Source organism: Gorilla gorilla, chromosome 4 (genome assembly GCF_029281585.2).
Source record: "Gorilla gorilla gorilla isolate KB3781 chromosome 4, NHGRI_mGorGor1-v2.1_pri, whole genome shotgun sequence".
NCBI lineage: Eukaryota > Metazoa > Chordata > Mammalia > Primates > Hominidae > Gorilla > Gorilla gorilla.
In genome coordinates this window covers 62,873,415-62,894,818 of record NC_073228.2, presented here as the reverse complement: position 1 = coordinate 62,894,818, position 21,404 = coordinate 62,873,415, and the positions used below count along the sequence as shown (strand labels likewise).

General features: G+C 44.2%; 1 protein-coding gene across 2 annotated transcripts in view; it reads right to left on the bottom strand.

Annotated features, from left to right (window-relative positions):
* Positions 1-930: 930 nt before the first annotated feature.
* Positions 931-21,404, bottom strand: part of SLC6A4 (solute carrier family 6 member 4) — a 45,521-nt gene continuing 25,047 nt past the window's right edge. For both annotated transcript variants that reach the window (XM_055388598.2, XM_031011262.3), the window contains exons 9-15: positions 20,238-20,365; positions 18,809-18,921; positions 18,013-18,144; positions 16,602-16,701; positions 15,187-15,287; positions 10,637-10,804; positions 931-5,998 (exon numbers count right to left, since the gene is read on the bottom strand). In XM_055388598.2, coding sequence (XP_055244573.1) covers positions 5,924-5,998; positions 10,637-10,804; positions 15,187-15,287; positions 16,602-16,701; positions 18,013-18,144; positions 18,809-18,921; positions 20,238-20,365 — 817 coding nt within the window. In that variant the 3' untranslated portion in view covers positions 931-5,923. The remainder of the gene's footprint in view (positions 5,999-10,636; positions 10,805-15,186; positions 15,288-16,601; positions 16,702-18,012; positions 18,145-18,808; positions 18,922-20,237; positions 20,366-21,404) is intronic.

Sequence of the window (21,404 nt, the reverse complement as noted above, 5' to 3'; positions counted from 1 at the left end):
TTTACATATTGAATTTTTTAGTTTATAAAAACCATGTCACTGGGTGCAGTGGCTTATGCCTGTAATCCCAGTACTTTGGGAGGCCGTGGTGGGCAGATTGCTTGAGCCCAGGAGTATGAGACCAGCCTGAGCAACATGGCAAAACTCGGTCTCTATTAAAGATGCAAAGAATTAGCCAGTCATGGTGGTGCATGCCTGTAGTCCCAGCTACTCAGCAGGCTGACGTGGGAGGATCACTTGAGTCCAGGAAGTTAAGGCTACAGTGAGCCAAGATCACGCCACTGCACTCCAGCCTGGGTGACAGGACACTTTGTCTAAAAAAAGAAAAAGAAAAAAAAAAGTGTGTGAAAAAAAATACTGGTAATCATTTTGAGATCTTTAGTTATTACTTAGTGATATGTTCCAAAACTGGAGCTGAGACTCCAAAGAGATTCCTGTAATTGAAATATTACACTTTAATACTGGAGTTGCCCTAACTCTCTATAAAGCACTGACAACATTAGCATTTATTTTAAATAATAGCAATATCCCTGGAAAAGCAGCAGCACCCAGAGTGACCACTAAGCCTTAGTGATAATAAATGGCATCTCATATCTGGATGAAAGTTATCTCTAATGAAGCCTAGGATCAGATCTGTGGCATACCAACGGCACATGTGGAAGTCATTCTGGTGTGACATGTAGCCTCATTTCTGGTCCCATTTTATTTTCTCGCTCTTGTTTTTCTTTCTTTTTGTCACCCGTCTTTGGCTTATGTTATCCTTTATTTTGGGAATCCCTACCTTAATACCTCTTTAAACAAGTCAATGTAAATCAGATAATTTGAATCTAGTACAAGGATTAGATTTAGTGTGGTGATGGTAACTGGAGAGTCTTTAACTGTAGGGCAGGAGGTCTGTTAGGAACTGGACCACACAGCTCATTACCACCTGAACTTCACCTCCTGTCCCATCAGTGGCAGCATTAGATTCTCACAAGAGTGTGAACCCTGTCGTGAATTATGCATGCGAGGGATCCAGGTTGTGTGCTTCTTATGAGAATCTAATGTCTGATGAACTGAGGTGGGATAGTTTCATCCTGAAATACCCCTCTGCTCCCCACTATCCGTAGAAAAATTTTCTTCCATGAAACCGGTCCCGGTGCCAAAAAGGCTGGGGACTGCTGCTGTCTCTGGCTGGGGACAGCACACATGTAATGAATATCAGTAACAGGTTCTTCCCCTATGTTAATTATTCTTCCCTATCACACTTTAAAATGAGATAGAACATCCTTGCAGTTTAGAAAAAAACCCATTCTGCAGTTGAATACTCTTTGGATTTCTCAAGCTTCTGTGGATGCTAATTTTAAAGCTAAACATGTAAATAACCTTTGGGCTGGAATTAGAAAACCTATAGGCATAAAGCCTGTCCTGGAACGTTCCAGGTGTGTGAACTTGGGCAAATCAATCAGCCTCTTTGAGCCTCAGGCTCTTCATCCCACCCCCATCCTCACCTGGGAAAATACAGCTGTCACCTAGACTTCTGGTGATCCCATGAAATATATGGGGAAGAACATTATAAACTAAAGCTCTTCACAAATTACAAAGAATTATATTAACTTATTTAACTTTATGGAAATTGAATACATCTAATTCAATGTAGTTTTTGTAAGTGCTATGCAGTGATGTTTAGGGAGATGTTTAAATATTTTGACTATAAGGTTAAGATTTTTAACCTTAAGAGTTTAGAATTTTGTGTTTTTTTAATGATACAACAAATCATGATATTAAGAGTTATTACAGTAACAGTTCACAGCATAAATCATTTATTAATATCTCACAATCTAACTTGAAATATTTATAAACACTGCATAAATGAATACAAGGGTACTGTATGAATTTTAGAAAGGGGACTCTTTTATACAAATAAATTTAGGTTTAATTCTGCCAGATAAAATTAATTTTAGATATGTCCAACACACAATCAAAAGTATTCTGAAAAGTTGTATATAGATCAAATCATAGTTTAAAGGCCATTCACAAAATAACTGTAAATTCCCCAATTTTATCTTTTAAAATATGAATTTTTAATATATCATTTTCTTAAGATAAAGTACGCCTTTAATTTTAGAGTGTAAATAAGAATAATCTTTCAAAATGCTGTTTAAAAAATTAGTAAATGCTCATATTTGTTTATGATATTTAAGCAAAAATATGGGACATCCTTCCTCACCAAATATTTTTGTTTGGACTGTCAGTGTTTAAAAATTGCTAGACACAATTCTTATCTACTATAATTGGAGTCTTCAGTTACAGAATTGAAGGACTGATGCTATCTATTCTCTCCCCCAAACGACAAAATTCTTCTTAGTTCAGTAGACATTCAAACTTATTCTGACGAGGTCCTTCACCAATGCACACTGTCTCCAAATTAGAGTTGGCTGGTGAAGAAAGTTTATTTTAGTAGCTTTAAAAAAATACTTGCATTGGTGGTAGAGCAGCTTGGCATAGATTCTGTGAGGTGTTGGTAAGAGAAATACCACCTGACATTCCAACTGAAATATATTGTGAATCATTTTCAACAAAAGAGCTCTTCTGTTGCAAAGGTGACTGTTTTTGAAACACCTAATGTAGAAACAATATTGAATTGATTTCAACTATATGAAACAAAAGGACAGACATATTTAAGATTCCATCCTAAAATATTTATCTTTTCTATCGTGGTATTAAACCAATTGAGAGGGTTTTTTTGTTTTTGTTTTTGTTTTTTAGATGGAGTCTTGCTCTGTCACCCAGGCTGGAGTGCAGTGGCACAATCTCAGCTCACTGCAACCTCCGCCTCCCAGGTTCAAGTGATTATCCCACCTCAGTCTCCCAAGTAGCTGGGATTACAGAAGCATGCCACCATGGCTTGCTAATTTTTGTATTTTTAGTAGAGATGGGGTTTCACCATGTTGGCCAGGCTGGTCTCGAACTCCTGACCTCAAGTGATCCACCCACCTTGGCCTCCCAAAGTGCTGGAATTACAGGTGTGAGCCATTGTGCCTGGTGGAGAGGGTATTATTTCATTCTAGCAGAGGAAATAAAACTCCAGTTCACCTGTCTTTAGCGCTCTCAATAGCAGAGAAATTAGCTTGGTCCCCAGGTTTGTCTCTGCCTCTAATAGCATTATCTGACCTTTAAAATATTATTATCATTAAAATTTAGAGACAGTTAAGCAATGAAGTGGGGAAAGGGCAATACTACGGAAAATAGAAAAAGAAGACTTAAAGCTTCAGAATAGTCTTTCCATGGAACTAAGCATAACAATTTTTTTTTTTTTTTTTTTGAGACGGAGTTTCGCTCTTGTCATCCAGGCTGGAATGCAATGGAACGTTTGGCTCACTGCAACCTCTGCCTCCTGGGTTCAAACAATTCTCCTGCCTCAGCCTCCCAAGTAGCTGGAATTATAGGCGCCTGCCACCACATTCAGCTAATTTTCTGTATTTTTAATAGAGACGGCGTTTCACTATGTTGGCCAAGCTGGTCTCAAACTCCTGATGTCATGTGATCCTCCCACCGCAGCCTCCCAAAGTGCTGGGATTACAGGTGTGAGCCACTGCACCCAGCCTCTTGGGTATTTCTTACTGATACAAGAAAAAAAAAAACTTCAGTCCTTAAATAATGTTACAATTCAATTCTATTTTTAGTTTTTATTTTTCTATAAATGCTACATATAGACGTAAAAGGTCTTTAAAATATTATTTTAAAATCCACCTACCTACTCTTACATTTTCTTTAAAAAAAAAACCCATCGTAGTATTGATAAATAGGGGTCAAATAAATGCATACTATGCGGAACAGACAGAGATTTTCGATTTTTTTTTTTTTTTAGTTTAATAAAGTTTGAAAACTTTCAAAGCTCCTGTACAATTCCATTAATACCAGACTTGGCAAAACTCTAATTCTGTTTGAAAAGGTGTTTTTTTAAAAGTAGTATATTTGAACAATGTCTAAGTATGTGGGGTGGGGAGAATCCATATCCGAATATCTTCATAAAGCAAGTTCTTAAAATTTGCAAAGCTATTAGGTTGGTGCAAAAGTAATCATGGTTTTTCTTTTGCACCAACTAATATTTACCACTGAACACGCTGGCATTTAGATCACTTCCTTCTTTCAGCATGCTAGACAGTAAAGAGAATGGGCATGAGGCGGCAGGAAGAATGAAAGAGTGAAGATAATGGAGTTAGGTCAGTGAGGGATATTTCTAAATTCCCCGCTTCTTTTCCTCTAGCAATTCTGGGAAACTTCTCAGCAGCTATCATATAAGGAAAGTATCTCGCTAGGAGAAGCAAAGAATCAGAAATAGCAGGGCATGGGGAGAATGCAGGAAGTGGGCCAGGGTAGACAATGCTGGGGAAAGGAGGCCCAGGGAGGAAAACCTAGAATTGGACAGGACATTTCCTCTGCTGTCTGGACCTTCTTTTTATAAGGTTGTTAGAATTAAATTTCATTTATACAGAGAACTGAAGTGATAGGTGGCCAGATGATTAAGTCCTTTTGTCTCTGATGAGGATTTATTCCCCTCAAAATTCTGATAAGGAATTCCCATGCTGCAAATATTAATTTGCTCCTCTACCTATGCCTCTGAGAGTCATGAGACACCAAAGGCCAAATTTACTTATCTATATTAAGGGCCTTATGTGAAATGAAAGGTGATTTACTTAGCTGACCATTTCCCAAGCAGCCTTACTTAGACTCAACCTTAAAAATTATCTGGAGGGCTCACAATCGTGACCGCCAGCGAGCGGCGAGGTCCACGTAAGGCTAACCCAGACTCTCCAACTGCTCTTGGAGTGAAGATGCCTTGGTTTAGGTTTGGGTGCCAGATCTGTATACCCCAGTGCTAAACGAGAATCCGATTTACCCTCCTCTCTTCACCGAGCAAAGCAACCTGGACAAACTCAGTCACGTAAGGCAGACAGAACTTAAACCAGAGGGCCAGGTGAACACTGAAGGGGCATGCGACAAGATCCACCTTCAACGTACTTCACAGCCAAGCCATGGTGACTAATGAAATAGGCCAGATCTGCCTGTGGAACACTGTCCTGAATGTTTAGCACAGAGAGACAGGAAGGTGGCAATGAGGTGCAGCAAACGCCAGAGGCTGGCCTGTAAAGGAAAGTGTGTGGCTCAAGTAGTGTCACTGGAAAAGGAGTGGGTGGCAGAGCATGTCTTAGTGATTGTACCCTTCAAATAATAACCTCCATACACAATTGAGTTGGTAGAATTTGTTAATGTAAGAAAAATTTGGGGAAATTCATATATTTGTAATAGGCCCAAAATATTGGACTAGAGATAAGAATACACTGAAACAACAATATACACAGACTCACAAGCTTACATGGACACATTATTTTTCATTTTAGCTTCTTACATCTTCCTTTCCTGATGCCACAGCAGCACATGGATTAGAAGGTTCTAGTAGATTCCAGCAATAAAATTCTATATGCTACTCAGAAAATATATGGCTAGCGAGATAGCATCCCTGTTCTCTCCTACGCAGTTTACGTATTCATGAACAGTGAAACCTTTAGAAGCAAACAGATATCAGATACCAATGATCATACCAAGAAATGATACAGGAGACTTTCACAGACTTGATTCTAAACCTAATCCTAACTGATGATAGGGTGGTTTTCATCACCTCCATCCACATCCTCACACGTCCAAAATAGGCCAGCTCAGCTGTGTCACAGTCTACCGTGGGAATATGTCCAGGGGAGTCCATGGAAATAAGTGGCTGGAGGCTTTGAGTCTGGGCACCAGACTGTGTCCCTGTGGAGAAGGCCCTTCCATCATCAGGCTTAGCTGGAAACTCATTCACTTGGAGGGGAGAAGGCAGGCGTGCCTCGTCAGACCTGGAGGAGGAGGTTGTGGAGAAGCCTTTTTCCTCTCGGTGAGTGTGTTACACAGCATTCAAGCGGATGTCCCCACAAGGAATTTCTGTTGATGTTTCTGGGGTAATACTTTTAATAATACGCTATTGGGAAGAAAATACAATGTTATAAACATCCTTGTAATTTTTAAAACTTGCAAAAATAGTCAACATTAATATTAAAACAAAGCTTAAATAACACTTTAATAACATCTAAGAGCGAGTTGGAATAGTCTCATTGACATGCCTTAGGAAAAGAATTCCCAATTTATGTATTCTCAGATATGAATTAAAATGGTATATTCAGAAACTATACACATCTGTAAACTAAGAAAATCATTATAACACTAATGGAAGAAAATGATGAGCCTTCAACAGAATCTCTGCTGGCCAATAACATGCTTTTGAAGGACTTGGGAAAGGGTACCCTTTTCCCTGGACAGAGGAGACTTCTGCGGCCACACAGGGCTTGGGGAGCAGAATAATTGCTGGGTTTTGGCCCCCATCCCCTCACCCAGGCTCCTTGTCTCCTGCAGATACACTGCAGCCATACTGCCCAGTGCTATCAGCCACTGTAACAGCCAGGATGTTACTAATTTAATGAATTCACCTGTAAAGCAATACTGGTTAGTTCATATGAGAGTATAAATTATCACATAGTTAAATTGTAAAAGATGCGATTATTGAAATCATCACTTCTAATGCAACATTGTGTTGATGTAGTAGTACTCATCACAGAGAAGTGGCTGAGAAGGTCTGCTGTAGAAACAGCTGAGGTACACAGAAGCTTTAAGATGGACCTGAAATATACTTGGGCTTAGGTATGAAATATACAACCGGCCTTGTAAAACTCAGCATCAGAGTGGCAAAAAGCAGCTCAGGGATATGGAGGAAAAAAAAAAAAAACAGCCGCACTGCAGAGGCTTCGAAAAATCTTTATTAAGTTGCTTAATAAAATCTTTGTTGGCCAAAAGTCTGTATGTATCATAAGCAGACAATTTGGATCTGAAAGCATCCTTTGATTTACTGATCTTTAGGTGAAGTTCTGCTCCTGTCATTTTTATTTTGGACTGAAAATGTCTGGAGTTGCCTTCACGCTTTTCTATTTTCTCATTCTGGGAGTTTGTTCTTTAAGAAATAGGGCCTATAGAATTCAAAAAGTTCCAGTCCTACAGTTAATGAAATGCACTATAGGGCAAAATGCACAAAATTGCACATTTTGTGCTCCTCATGACCTTAGTATCTGTGTACTGAACTTTCACACTAGAAATCCGTTTAAAAAGGAGTCATTGCAGGGAGTTTAAAAAGGAGTCATCCGTTTAAAAAGGAGTCATCAGCTACCAGAGCATGCCGAGTCACGGAAAGCAACTTGTCAGAAACCATGCATTCCCACAGACTAACATGCGAACTATACCTGATTAAACAGAATTATGGCTTGTTAGTTGAGAACTAGACAGAGATCACTATAACGAGTCCTTTTTTTTTTTTTTAAGAGTCAGGGTCTTGCTCTGTTGCCCAGGCTGGAGTGCAGCGGCACAATCATGCCTCACTGCAGTCTTGAACCCCTGGGCTCAAGGGATCCTCCTGCCTCAGCCTCCCAAGTAGCTGGAACTACAGGTGCATGGTACGATGCTCGACTATTAGAACTTGTCTTAAGTGGAGCTATCACCATAGCTCAGAGAGAGAAGAGATCACCGAGGTGTTTGGTGGGGCAAGGCCCGCAATGAACAACGTCATAAAGTCAAACACTTGGTTTTTGTGCCCTTACCTACCCACATGGGCTGCCGCCCTGTTGGTGACTGACCACCCAGGATGCCAGGCCCACGTCTGTTTTCCGTGCTTTGCCAGCATTCTAGTTGCCAGGCTACCGTTGCGCTGAAAATTTGCCAGGCCCTGGCCTTCTGCAAGATGATAACAAGTTAATCTAAGAAATGGATTCCTCTTCATATCTTCATAAACGTGTACTCATTAGGGACCATTTTCCAGTATCTTTGGGTGGATTATTAGTAGTTTCTGCAAAAATGACCTAAGCCAGTGGATGACTCCAACCTCAAGACTTCCAGACTGTGGGTGTGTATGGTACCCTTCAAATTACACCAGTAAGCGGTGGCTCACTCCACAAACTCCAACCTTGCATATGGCCAGGGCCCAAAAGGATTTTATATGAGGCTTCCCTCCCTCACACATAGAAAGTTACAGACTAGCAAGTCTGGTATTCATAAAGAATTGTGAAGAATTCTAGACCTTTGGCAAAAAACACAGCATGCTTTATTCTTCTCAGAGATTAAACATGCACATGGGCATATTAAAGTTTTCTTGAGAAGTCCTCAGGTAAACAAACCTGTTTATTTATTTATTTAATTTTTTTGAGACAGAGTCTCTCTCTGTTGCCCAGGGTGGAGTGCAGTGGCTCGATGATCTCAGCTCACTGCAATCTCTGCCTCCCAGGCTCAAGCAATTTCCATGCCTCGGCCTCCTGAGAAGCTGGAACTACAGGTGCCCGCCACCACACCCGGCTAATTTTTGCATTTTTAGTAGAGACGGGGGTTTCACCATGTTGGCTAGGCTAGTCTCGAACTCCTGACCTCAGGTGACCCATCCACCTCAGCCTGCCAAAGTGCTGGGATTACAGGTGTGACCCACTGTGCCCAGCCAAGAAACCTGTTTAACTTGCCTTAGTCCAGCAGTCTCCAAAAATTACCTGACTACATAAACTTTTTCTCCAGCAGTAATACCTGTGACAGCCCCTGGAACACACTTTGGGAAATGTTAATATGGCCAAATGAGCACATTTGAAAAAGGAGGAAACCGAGGCCCAGATAGGAAGAGTATCTGCCAGAGCCGACTAGGGCCTTTTCCATGGTCCTCACCAACAGGGGTGTATCACACTGCTTCCGGGTGACCCGCTGCTCCCCGTCTGGTGGCCCCTCGTGAAGACGCCCTACCTACAATTAGTCTTACCTCTATTGCTAACAGACCTGAGCTCTGTTAGTGACACACTTTTGGGTGGCATTCCCTTGTGACCAACTGGGGGAATTTGTGAGAAAGATGGCCAGGATCTGAGGTGTAGCCTGTGACTAAAGAATGACATTTATTAACCTAACACAGTTCCCACCTCCAACCTTGGCCTCTGGATTTGAAGCAACAGAGCTCATGGATCATCACAACTGCCAAGATGGATGACCGGAAGGAATGCGTTCAATGACTCTGGGTAGGAGAGTGTGCGGGAAGCAGCATGGGACCCAAGGCTCTTTAGGGGGAGTGCGGTCATGAGAGGGCTGGTTTGGCTGTAGGAAATTAGTAACTACAGAGCTCAGAGTTCTGTTCACCCAGAATACAGTTTTCCTGTTTCAAAAAAGAAATGAACCCAGTTGTTCTCAGAAAGGGCTGATATTTGGCCGGGTGCAGTGGCTCATGCCGGCAATCCCAGCACTTTGGGAAGCTGAGGCAGGAGGATTGAGCTCAGGAGTTTGAGACCAGCCTGGGCAACATAGTGAGACCTTGTTTCTATTAAAAATTTAAAAATTTAGCCAGGCGCCTGTAGTCCCAGCTAGTCAGGAGGCTGAGGTGAAAGGATCGCCTGAGCCCAGGAGTTTGAGGCTGCAGTGAGCCATGATTATACCACTGCACTCCAGCCTGGGGTACAGAGTGAGACCTTGTCTGAAAAAAAAGAAAGAGCTGATGTTTAATTGCCTATGTTCTCTTGCTTCTCATTTCTTATGAAATGTCTTAGGATGACTATTGTGATGGACTCATGTCTAAATTTTGCGTAAGATCTCAAATTAGCCCACCTCCGTTCTCAGGCTATTATAGATTATGCTGAGTAGCTGGGACTACAGGCACGTGCCACCATGCGCAGCTAATTTTTGTAATTTTAGTAGAGACAGGATTTCACCATATTGGCCAGGCTGGTCTTGAACTCCTGACCTCAGGGGATCCACTTGCCTTGGCCTCCTAAAATGCTGAGATTACAGGTGTGAGCCACTGTGCCCAGCTGGAAATAAGGAAACTTCGAGCAGGATTATTCCCCACCTCAGTGTCCTTGTCTGGTAATAATGGCTGCCCGTTTACCTCCCAAGGTACTTTGATAACAGAATAGGATAATCGACATGCAGATGCTTTGAAAATGGCATTCATACAAATCGTAAGGTACTGTTATTAACATTTCTACAGCGCATTCATTACCGAAATGAATCTTGCTATCCTGGCAAAACATTTTTACTCCAATGGCTTGAGCTAAAATCATGCTATTGTTAGATAGCTAACAATTTTGATCTAAAACTATGATACTGTTGCAACATCCTTATTTTGTGATGATTTTCAAAACAATACTTGTCACATTGCTGTTAGAAAAGCGACCATGGACATTTCCCACCATAATTGCCACTTAAAATTTGTGTATTGCTCCAGACATCACAGGTCTGATGTTCATGCCCAGTGGCAAGCAGGAGGCAGGGTAGTTGTCTGATAAGTTTGAAAACCTATGCACAGCCCAAGCTGAATGCTCTGGTGCACCCAAATGATCAGCTCACTCTTTTGCCCTTGCATTTGAGGCTTTGGGAGATGCCTTAAGATAACAGTGACAGCCACTAGAGGTCTTCGCCATGGCACAGGTACATACATATATAGGGTTGCATGCCTCCTGGTGAATCTCATTTTGAATAGAGCATAACAAGATAATCCTTTTCTCCCAAAACAATTAGTAGTCTGAACACACACATATACACACTAACTAGCACGTACCTCCTTAAATGTCCCTGGAGTGATGATCAACCGATAAGCTATATATGTGGGGATGCAAATGAAAGATGAGGTTCCTATGCAGTAACCCAAGATGATACTCCAGTAAGGATAATTATATTGGAAAAGTCGTAGTTGTGGCGGGCTCATCAGAAAACTGCAAATGATGAACTAAAACAGAAATTCCAAGAAACATTAAAAACCTTAACAATATCCACTCAGATAGAGATGTTTCCAATACCACAAACACCAAATGCTAAAGCTAAGATACTTTCAGGAAATTCCCAAGATGTGATATATCCTGGATTGAACTCTGACACACAGAATTACCAACTTCTGTACCCAAGCCGCAAGACTACACCAGCCAGGTGCTTTCCCTGATTTTCCTCCCCAGCCCTCACTTCTTATAGGGGGATGTTGCAGCAGTCCTACAGCTGCCCCTACAGTCGGGGCTGAAGCCTGCAGCTCCCACTTCAGCACAGGCCTCTGCCCAGGCAAAGAGACTGGCAACCTTGAGAGTAATTTGGGCCTTGTCTTGCCAGAAGGCAGAGGAATAAGCTGGGTGACCTCTCCGCAGCCCCCGCCAGGCCCCAGGCTTCATATTTCTCTCTGCTTTGTTTTCATTGCCTTGCGTTTCTGGCTGTGGTTGTTTTTGGTCAGACGGAAGGTGCCTGATGTCCAGGAAAGATAAGAAGGTTCTCAAGACCCAGAGAGGACTCAGGCTCCTGGGGGTGTGTCCTTCTCCCATTTTCCTGAGCTCTCTGCCTTCTGCATTAAGCTGCATCGCCTGGAGTTTCAACAAGGATGGCTCTGCCACTAGGCATCTCAACAATGAATGACTGCCTGCCACAGGTCCTCATCATGAAAGGAATTATGGAAGGAGAAATAGCAGCTTAATACACCTTTCACTTGAACACTCTGTGAGAATTTTGACCAAGAAAAATTCCACAGTGTGCTCCTGACACCCAGTTTATGAGTTTTCTTATTTCAATTTGGTTTCCAGATTTTGCCTAGTAACCACTGTGCCGAAATTGTTATTGCTGTTGATTTAATTTTATTTTATTATTTCATAGTCATAAAGAAGACAGTAATGTGAATTATTTGTGTGGTTAAACATCTATTTATATCTTTTTTTTCTTTGTCTGCAGGTAATAAAATGGGAAATTGCTAAACACACATCCATCTTCTGAGCGGTGCTATCTTAAGTCTAGGCGGAAGCCTTCAAAACAGGAGCCTGGTCAATTGCAAACCTTCCTCCTAACCCAGGCTCCTCATCCCCAGAGCCGGCTATGAAGAAAGATGGTTTGGGAACGGAAAGAAGATCTGGTTAGGAGCCATCCCGGCTGCTTGTCTCTTAATGTCAGGTGTGGGAAATCCCACTCAGTCACTGGTGGACTCAACCTCCAGTTGGGGCAAGTGCTACTTCAGAAACCCCCTCACACATCCTGGCCTCTACTCGTACACAATATTTTCTTTTTTTTAACTTGGCTGCAGTGAAAAAGAATATTTTTAGTAAGCTACCTGTTGTTTACCTAAAGCAGCCTTAAGAAGCCCAGAGCAGGGGATCTGTTAAGTAAACGTAGAAGTGGAAGACAGATTTGCCTCTCTCAGGCACTAGGGCACTTGACTGTAGAGGGGTGAGTATGGCAAACATCATGGGAATTATGAGTAGTGCGCCCACATCCAAAGCTGCACGTGGGTTTTCCTGGGCAAAGAAACTCAATGGCTGTGCATCAAGAGTTTACCCAGTCTGACAGCAGGAAATTGACAGAAACGAACAGACCCAAGCCCCAGGGCACACGGAGGCACTCACCTCAGGCACAACATTTAAGCAGGAGCCAAAATCAAAATAAATAATATTTTATTACAATTTTTTAAAAGACAGGATCTAACAGGGCCAGATTAGGGTAAAGCGAGTGAAGTAAGATGTACAAGTACAGGGCTGGCTCCTGTGTTTATTGAAAATGTTGATATTTTGTTAATCATGGATCTTTTTGAATTAATTTTTATTTTTAAAAAATATTGTGTGAAAATAATATTTATCCTGAGTCCTGAGCTCTTTGGTGCCTTCTTAAATTTTATACCCACAGTGAATGTTTCACTTGCCTTCAAGTCTCCCCTAGACATCATTTCCTCACTGTGTGGGGAATAAATATGAAAGTAAACAAACAAACAAACATCTTTCTGCCCTCAAGGAATTAATCCAATGACGACTCTTCCTTTGAAAAACAAATAAAAATATTTAAGTAGATTATTGAGAAGTACTGGTAATAATATAAATTAATAACCCATTTATGTCAGGGCTTCTGCTTCTGGTAGGATGGGCTAGGCGATTTGCCACAACCCTCTCACTGAAAACAACTAAAACTTCTGGATTTAAAAACACACGCATTTTAAATGTGCCTAAATGCATCAGCAAGCTGATAAGGTCATAAGGAGCTCCGAGGCCAACATCTCAGGAGCCCAGAGCTTGCACCAGAGTCACTGCAGCCTGGGAACATGTGCTGCTTGGTGCAAACACTGGCTTTGATTTTGGAAACCTCCAGGGTCCGGGGGAAAGGAAGTCAAAGAGGAATTCTGGGGTACAGAGAGACACATGCAGTGTCACAGAGACAAGAACAAGCATGTTGTCCATCATAGATAAGTTAATGTCAAGATGTGCGGGTACAAAAGAAGTACAAAAAATAAAGGGCTACTCCAAGAAAGTCAAAACACAGAATACAAAAAGGGCTGTTTTCATGTTTGTTTTTTGTTTGTTTGTTTGTTTAGACTGAGTCTTGTTCACGTCCTGCTAATTTTTGTATTTTTAGTAAAGACAGGGTTTCGCCATGTTGCCCAGGCTGGTCTTGAACTCCTGACCTCAAGGGATCCACCTGCCTCGGCCTCCCAAAATGCTGGGATTACAGATGTGAACCACTGCACCCAGCTGTTTTGAAAGGGGACACAGAACAGCTGGATGCCAAAGAGATGTCCCAAAACAAAATGGGATAGCCCATATACTCCTAATAAGCTGGAGGTGGACTGAAGGAAGAATCTAACAACATTTCTGGCTCTAAAAGACAAAAAAAAAAAAAAAAAAAAAAACCACACAAAAAAAACCAAAGTTACAGATAAATGAAAGAACTGAAGAATAGTGCCTGCTGGTGTGCATGACATCAGTTTACCCCAGGCTACTTCAGCACACACTTGGCAGGCCAGCAGGCTGTTATCCATCTTGGACAGGGGCACGTGAACCAAGGACAAAGTGAATATTGAACACATCTCAACACGTGGACAACCCTTGGGACTCAACTTTCTCACCCAGGTCCTTTGATAATAAATGGATTCTACTTTTGACGTGGATTTTTGCTTAGAGAGCTTTGTATCATCTTGAAGAAGATGCATACAAAATTGTAAACACAGAAGTACTAGTACCCCATCCAGGGCCCCCATGAAGAGCATAGCAGATCCTTCCCTGGTCTTGAACAGTTCTTTTTGTTATGTGACTTTGGACCCTTCACTTTACATTGCTAAGCCTCAATCTCCTTTTTTCTTTTCTTTTTTTTTTTTTTTTTTTTTTGAGACAGAGTCTTGCTCTATCGCCCAGGCTGGAGTGCAATGGCGTGATCTCAGCTCACTGCAACCTCCGCCTCCCAGGTTCAAGCAATTCTCCTGCCTCAGCCTCCTGAGTAGCACCCAGTACCATGCCCAGCTAATTTTTATATTTTTAGTAGAGACGGGGTTTCACCATGTTGGCCAGGCTGGTCTTGAACTCCTGACCTCAGGTGATCCAACCACCTCAGCCTCCCAAAGTGCTGGGATAACAGGCATGAGCCACTGCACCCAGCCTCAATCTCCTTAAATGTAAAATGGGAGTGCCAGAACTATAACCACTTCATAGAACTATTGTGAGGATTTATAGAAAAGTGAGTGTAAGTTGAGCCTCAAGTCTGGCCTGGCATTTAGCGCTCCATAAATGTTATGCATCACTATCACTGCCAGAGTGACTGAAGCCCAGACTACTCCATGGTGTTAGGAGTCAGAAGGGTGGGGAACCATGGTGGGCATAGTGGCTGGGAGGGGCACAAGAGGGGCTTCTGAAGTGCTGGTCATGTTTTTGTCTCCTGGTATGGTTTTGGCTACATAGGTGTGCTCAATTTATAACATTTCTTTGAGATGTACACTTACGAGCTATATATTAATACTTTTCTGTATATGTTATTCTTCAATACTATTTATTTATTTTCTGAAATAGAGTCTCACTTTGTCACCCAGGCTGGAGTGCAGTGGCGTGATTTCAGCTCACTGCAACCTCCGCCTCCTGGGTTCAAGCCATTCTCCTGCCTCAGCTTCCTGAGTAGCTGGGATTACAGGTGCCCATCACCACACCCGGCTAATTTTTGTATTTTTTTAAGTAGAGACGGGGTTTTGCCATGATGGCCGCCTGCCTCAGACTCCCAAAGTGTTGGGATTACAAGGATGAGCCACCGTGCCCAGCTATTACAATTCATTTTTTATGTGTCTGGGGGAAGTCTTTTGCCAGGGCAAGGAGGAGAAGGGAAATGACAACTCACCAGGAGAAACAGAGGGCTGATGGCCACCCAGCAGATCCTCCAGAACCACCCCGGGCTGAAGCCGAGCATTTCCTTCACGTCCCTGCAGAACTGAGTGATGCCTGGAACCGCCCAAGGGGAAGAGAGGCAGAGACTGAGAAAGGACATGGGCTGTGCTGCTGTGCCCTGATTCTCTGGGAGAGTCAGAGTCACAGGATCAGCACTGGGAATGACAAGGGGAAATGACAAGCTGGAATTCCTACCCCGGACACACAGGGTAGCTCTGGAATTTCTCTCTAGGAGGAGTACAGCGACAACAATCTGGTCCGAAAGTGGGGCTGGGGGACTTGTCACAAAACTGCATTTTTATAGCAAGCAAGACTCTTTCTACATAGGGTGGGAGGACGGATGGGCATCTGGAAGGATGGATGGACATCTGGGAGGATGGATGGGCATCTGGGAAGAGACACACACCCCCTTCTTGGTGCCACACCGCCTTCCTGAGAGCCGAGTGTGTATCTGATTTCATTGTTATTATAAAACAGTTGAATTTTGTCCAGGAATGGTGAACCCGCCTGACAGACACTGACTTTGACCATGACACTGGAAACTTTCAAGGGAAATTTTTAACCACAATATTGCCCATTCATACGCCAGATCAAGATCAAGGTTCTTCTATAAAAAGTAACTGGTAAGGAAGTGAGAACTGAGAACTCCCAAAGAAGAGTGAGAAATTGAGAAGGGGAAGGTGCTCTGTGGTTGCTTCCCTGAGAGGTCCCAGCAGTTCCTAGGGCAGGTCTATGGAGATTCACACACTTGAACTTGGTTGTCTGAATTGCCAAGGAGGTGGGAAGATTTCTTCTTTAAAAAACAAAACAAAACAAAACCAGCCCTGTGTGCAACCCAAAATGTGCCCCCTCCTTGATAATATGTGTAACAAATAACATGCAAAAGTGGTTTATTTTTGTTTGTTTTTGGGTTTTTTGTTTGTTTTGAGACAGACTCTCACTCTGTTGTCCAGACTGGAGTGCAGTGGCGCGATCTTGGCTCACTGCAACCTCTGCCTCCCAGATTCAAGCAATTCTCCTGCCTCAGCCTCCTGAGTAGCTGAGATTACAGGCTTGCGCCATCATGCCCGGCTAATTTTTTTTTTTGTTTTTTTTTTTTGTATTTTTAGTAGAGATGGAGTTTCGCCATGTTGGCCAGGCTGGTCTCGAACTCCTGATCTCAGGTGATCCACCTGCGTCAGCCTCCCAAAGTGCTGGGATTACAGGCGTAAGCCACCGCGCCTGGCCGAGACTCTTTTACAGACCCATCCTCGGGAGGTCACATCTTGTAAACTGCCCCTCACAGCCTTTTTTGGTGAAATCAGCCCTTTGCTACTGTGCTGGCTGATGGTGTAGAAGGGACCCAGCTGGCTGAAGGAAGCGTCTTACCATAGAACCAAGACACAGCGACTGCTTCGATCAGCGCGACAGTGAGCACTGCGGGCCCCGTGGCATACTCCTCCAGCAGCTTCACCACGTAGGCCCCTCCCTGGAGGGGAGAGCAGAGCCTGGGTGAGGGCCCTCCAAGGAGCCACCCCTCCCAACTACAGAGACCTGTAGGGGCTTCCTCACTTAGAATCATTCTGGAAAAATCCCACCTGGGACCGAACGTGAGTACCCCAGAAACTGCCTCTTAGGCCAGGTGCGGTGGCTCATGCCTGTCATCCCAGCACTTTGGGAGGCTGAGGCGGGCGTTATCACCTGAGGTCAGGAGTTCGAGACCAGCCTGGCCAACATGGTGAAACTCCATCTCTACTAAAAATACAAAAAAATTAGCCAGGCGTGGTGGCACACGCCTTTAATCCCAGCTACTCAGGAGGCTGAGGTGGGAGAATTGCTTAAACGAGAGGCGGAGGTTGCAGTGAGCTGGGATAGCACCATTGCACTCCAGCCTGGGGGACAGAGCAAGACTCTGTCCAAAAAAAAAAAAAAAAAGAAACTGTTTCTTGGACTGTTCTTGGACTGGCCTTTGCAGTGGCAGTGTGGACAGGTTTTACCCACTCAGACGCCTCTTCCCATCCTATGTAGTTCATTCTTCTTATTTCTTCATCCCACTAAATTTTAAGAGACAAACTCCAAAGGGCCTTGGGATCTATTTTAAACTTTCTTCAACTTATTGAACACCTGCTGTGGACATGACCCTGGAGAATCCCTGCCTCTAAAGACTGAATCCAGAAGGGCCCAGGATACCAGACACATTAAGGGCCTTGGTCACAGTTTTGCCTTTCTATCCTAAATCATGACTCACTGGGGTTCCATTCAGTCCCCTTGACCCCCACTCCAGGGCCATCGGGGTCACGGCTTAAAGATGCACATTTGCAAAATCTGCCTTAGAGTATTTACTTCAGCTACCAAAAAAAAAAAAAAAAAAAAAAAAAGGATCTCTAGAGAGGGTGTGACTTCTTTACCATTGCAAATTCTGGAGGAGACCAAGCGGCATTACACACATGACGTGCAGAACGTCAGGGCAGTATCCTCAAGAAAGCAGCTCTAAAGAGTGGAAATAGGCTGGAAAAGCAAATCCTAATTTTCTCCAGATAGTTTTTGAAGCCTGAAATCTAGTGGGATCTACGGTAAAATGCTGACAGCCCCTGGATACTATGCACGGAGTCTGCAAGTAGATGCGCAAGAAACAACTTTTCTTCTCCTTGATGACAAACTTTTTAATGGGAGTAACAACCTCCCCTCCTTTGGTCCCAAAGCCAGGGCACTGTGTGAGATGGAAGGAGACGAACAGCTTCCTGTAGTGTTCTGCTGCCCTAGGGGAGGCCAACTCAAAGCTGAGGGGCTTGATACTCACAAAAGTCAGGGTGACCAGGGATCCAAAGAAGCAGGTGATGACCACGGCGAGCACAAACCACTCCCGGCGCTTGGCCCAGATGTGTGGGAACTCATCCAGCACAGCTGTGATCACCCCCTCCAAGCCTGCAAACTGAGAGGTACAGGCAAGCAGTCACGGTGGAGGTTTTGGGACAAGGCTGTGGCCTTCAGGACAGTGAACGGGAGGGAGGGGTAAGGTTGCTAAGTGACTGGTCAAGCTGATCATCACCAGTTCCCCAGCTCGCGGGACCATGTAAGCATCTCAAAGAGTGTTTCCCTGTTTTACACTGTCATTTAAAGCCCATCACTAAGGAGAGCCAGGAAACAAAATAGCACACGTGGACAGAACTTCAATACATGAGGTCTCTCGGGGAGACTCCGTTTGCACCAGAAAGGCCAACTCAAAGCTGAGACTCACTCCACACTAATAATTCCAGGCCCTGAACTGAACCCTTGGCAAAGCAGAGATCCAGGAGAGACCTCGCCCTGGCCTGTAGGCGCCATAATTGGGCCAAGGGATAGTGCTTAATAACAGTTCACATATGTGAGCCTTAGGCCTCATAAGCGCCTGGCGTTGACCCACTTTATCCCATTAACGACTCGAATGTACCAGAGGGTGGTAAATGCCGAGGAGTCAGCCGGGGGTCTGGAGCACCAGAAGGGAGTAGCCAAAGCTGCCTGGGATGGCCAGGGATGGGAGGGAATTGAGTCCAGCTGCGTCCTCCTCCATTCCTCTTCATCCTCCCACAGCCCATTTCCCCTTCCCATTTCCTCACCGTGCTGTCCAAGCCCAGCGTGATTAACATCAGAAAGAAGATGATGGCAAAGAAAGTGGACGCTGGCATGTTGGCTATCGCTTCTGCATACGTGATGAAGAGGAGGCTGGGACCTGAGACAGAGGGGAGAGAGGAGGAGGTGGTTGACAAGACCTGTCCTACAAAGATGTCACAGAGGAAAACTCAGCCACAACAACAGTTGCAATTCTCATCGCAAGACCTTATGTGTGAATCAGGTTTTGACACACACCAAGTGCTTCCTCACACTCTACTCCGTCTGACGTGGCCACCCCAGTTCCTGGGAGGCAGGAAGGGTGGGGCTTCCATCTTGAAAACTGTGTGCCCTCCATTAACCCTGGGGGTGGGTAACAGATCCAAGACCCAGAGACTGGCAAAGCTGCACACGAGAATAAGAGTTTCCACCATATAACAATTCCATGGGATTTCTCAGGACCAGGATTGATATTTCTAAAGTCCATGGCAGTTAGCCCCCTCTAGTGTCTTCAGCTTCAGAACAGTAGGAAATGTTAAATTGATTTCCGTAGAGTCACAGAGGCCTTGGAATAAAGACCTCTTTCTATTTTAAAGTCCCTTTTGAAAGTGTGAGGGACATGTCTTCAGCCTCTCATGGGTTAGCTAGGGGTGCCCTTGTTTGGGGTACGGGGCTGGTCAAAGCACCGAATCAGGCCAAAGATACAAGCATGCTAACATGCTTGTAACAAGAAGGCCCTGGGACCTTGCCCACTAGATGCCATCATCTGTTTTTTCTCCCTCTGTTGCTCTTTTCTTTTTCCACAAAAACTTCATGGTAAAATAGAGTGGTCATATTGGCTAGATTTTCTTTTTCTGCAAGGGGCAGTTCTAAGGATAAATGATTATTTGCTTACTAGACTTTGAGCCATCACAAGACCATCACAGGAAGCAAACCCACTGGTTTTAAAGCCATCATCAGAGTCATCATTTCAAGCCCATAGATTTTGGAGGCCCCAGAACTGGGTGCCAAGGGAGTTGCCCTGTCCCTGCATGGCCTGAACACATGGAAAGATCTCTAAGGCATCGAGCTTCTCTCAAATCTTTGAATAAAAAATGTTTTGGAGACAGGGTCTTATTCTGTCACCCAGGCTGAAGTACAGTGGTGTGATCATGGCTCACTGTAGCCTTGACCTCCCAGGCTCAAGCAATCCTCCCACCTCAGCCTCCTGAGTAGCTGGGACTATAGGTGTGCACTACCACCCCCAGCTCATTTATTTTTTTATAGAGGCAGGGTCTCACTATGTTGCCCAGGCTGGTCTTGAACTCCACCATGCCCAGCCTTCTTTGGAAAATTTCAGGAACATTTAGAAATAAATCAAAAGTTAGATCTTTACAAAGATTCAAAGCAAAGCAACTCAGTAGGAGCAAGGGACCTGCATAGAACCTGAGGTCCTACCTGCGTCTTTGGCCACCTCAGACACATCTTCATTCCTCATCTCAGCCATGTAACCGAGCACTGTGAAGATGACAAATCCCGAAACGAAGCTCGTCATGCAGTTCACCACACTGGTCACCAGGGCATCTCTGGAGGGGAAAACCCAAGGGGCCGCCTGAGACAGTTCCAAGATCAGGGGTCTAAGGAGCATCTGTCCGTGTGCCTGCCCTGCCTTAGACAGGGCGGCCACGGCAAGGACAAGCAGGCTGAACTCAAGGAACCTCAAGCCTGTCCCGGAGTCCCTTCGCCTTCTCCCAGAACCCAGCTGCCGAGGCCTGAAGCTCTGACTGCCATGACCACCACACATGGTGGAGGAAGAAGAGCAGTCAGGGGTGCTTTAAAAGGCAATCCTGCTAGCACAGACCTCTCCATTTCAAACCAGCCTTGTTCTGGAGCAGGGCCCGGGTTGGCGTGGGGGCCAGGACAGGGCCTGAGCCTCACATTTGTGAGATCCTCAGATTTAGGCTTTATCTTCAAACTAAGTCACAGACTGCCAGCCAGAGAGATACCCTCATTTTTTTTTTTTTTTTTTTTTTTTGAGACAGAGCCTTGCTCTATTGCCCAGGCTGGAGTGCAGTGGCTCGATCTCAGCTCCCTGTACCCTCTGCCTCCTGGGTTCAGGTGATTCTCCTGCTTCAGCCTCCCAAGTAGCTGGGATTACAGGCGCCCACGACCACGCCTGGCTAATTTTTGTATTTTTAGTAGAGATGGGGTTTCCCCATGTTGGCCAGGCTGGTCTCAAACTCCTGATCTCACACTTTTAAATGACAGCCTCATCATACAACTGCAGGGTGGTGTCCCAGAGCAAGGCCACATTGCTTAGGGTACATGTGAATCTCCCTCCCACCTTTAAAAAAATCAGTTTTACAATTATCTTATGCATAGCACAAAGAGATTGATGGATGCTGCCATCTGTGATCAATCAAAATTAAGTCTAAAGATGATGGGTGACATTTATTTATTTATTTATTTATTTTTGAGATAGGGTCTCCCTCTGTTGCACAGGCTGAAGTGCAGTGGCATGAACACAGCTCACTGCAGCCTTAACCTCCCGGGCTCAAGCAATCCTCCTGCTTCAGCCTCCCGAAGAGCTGGGACCATAGGCATGCACCACCACACTCAGCTAAT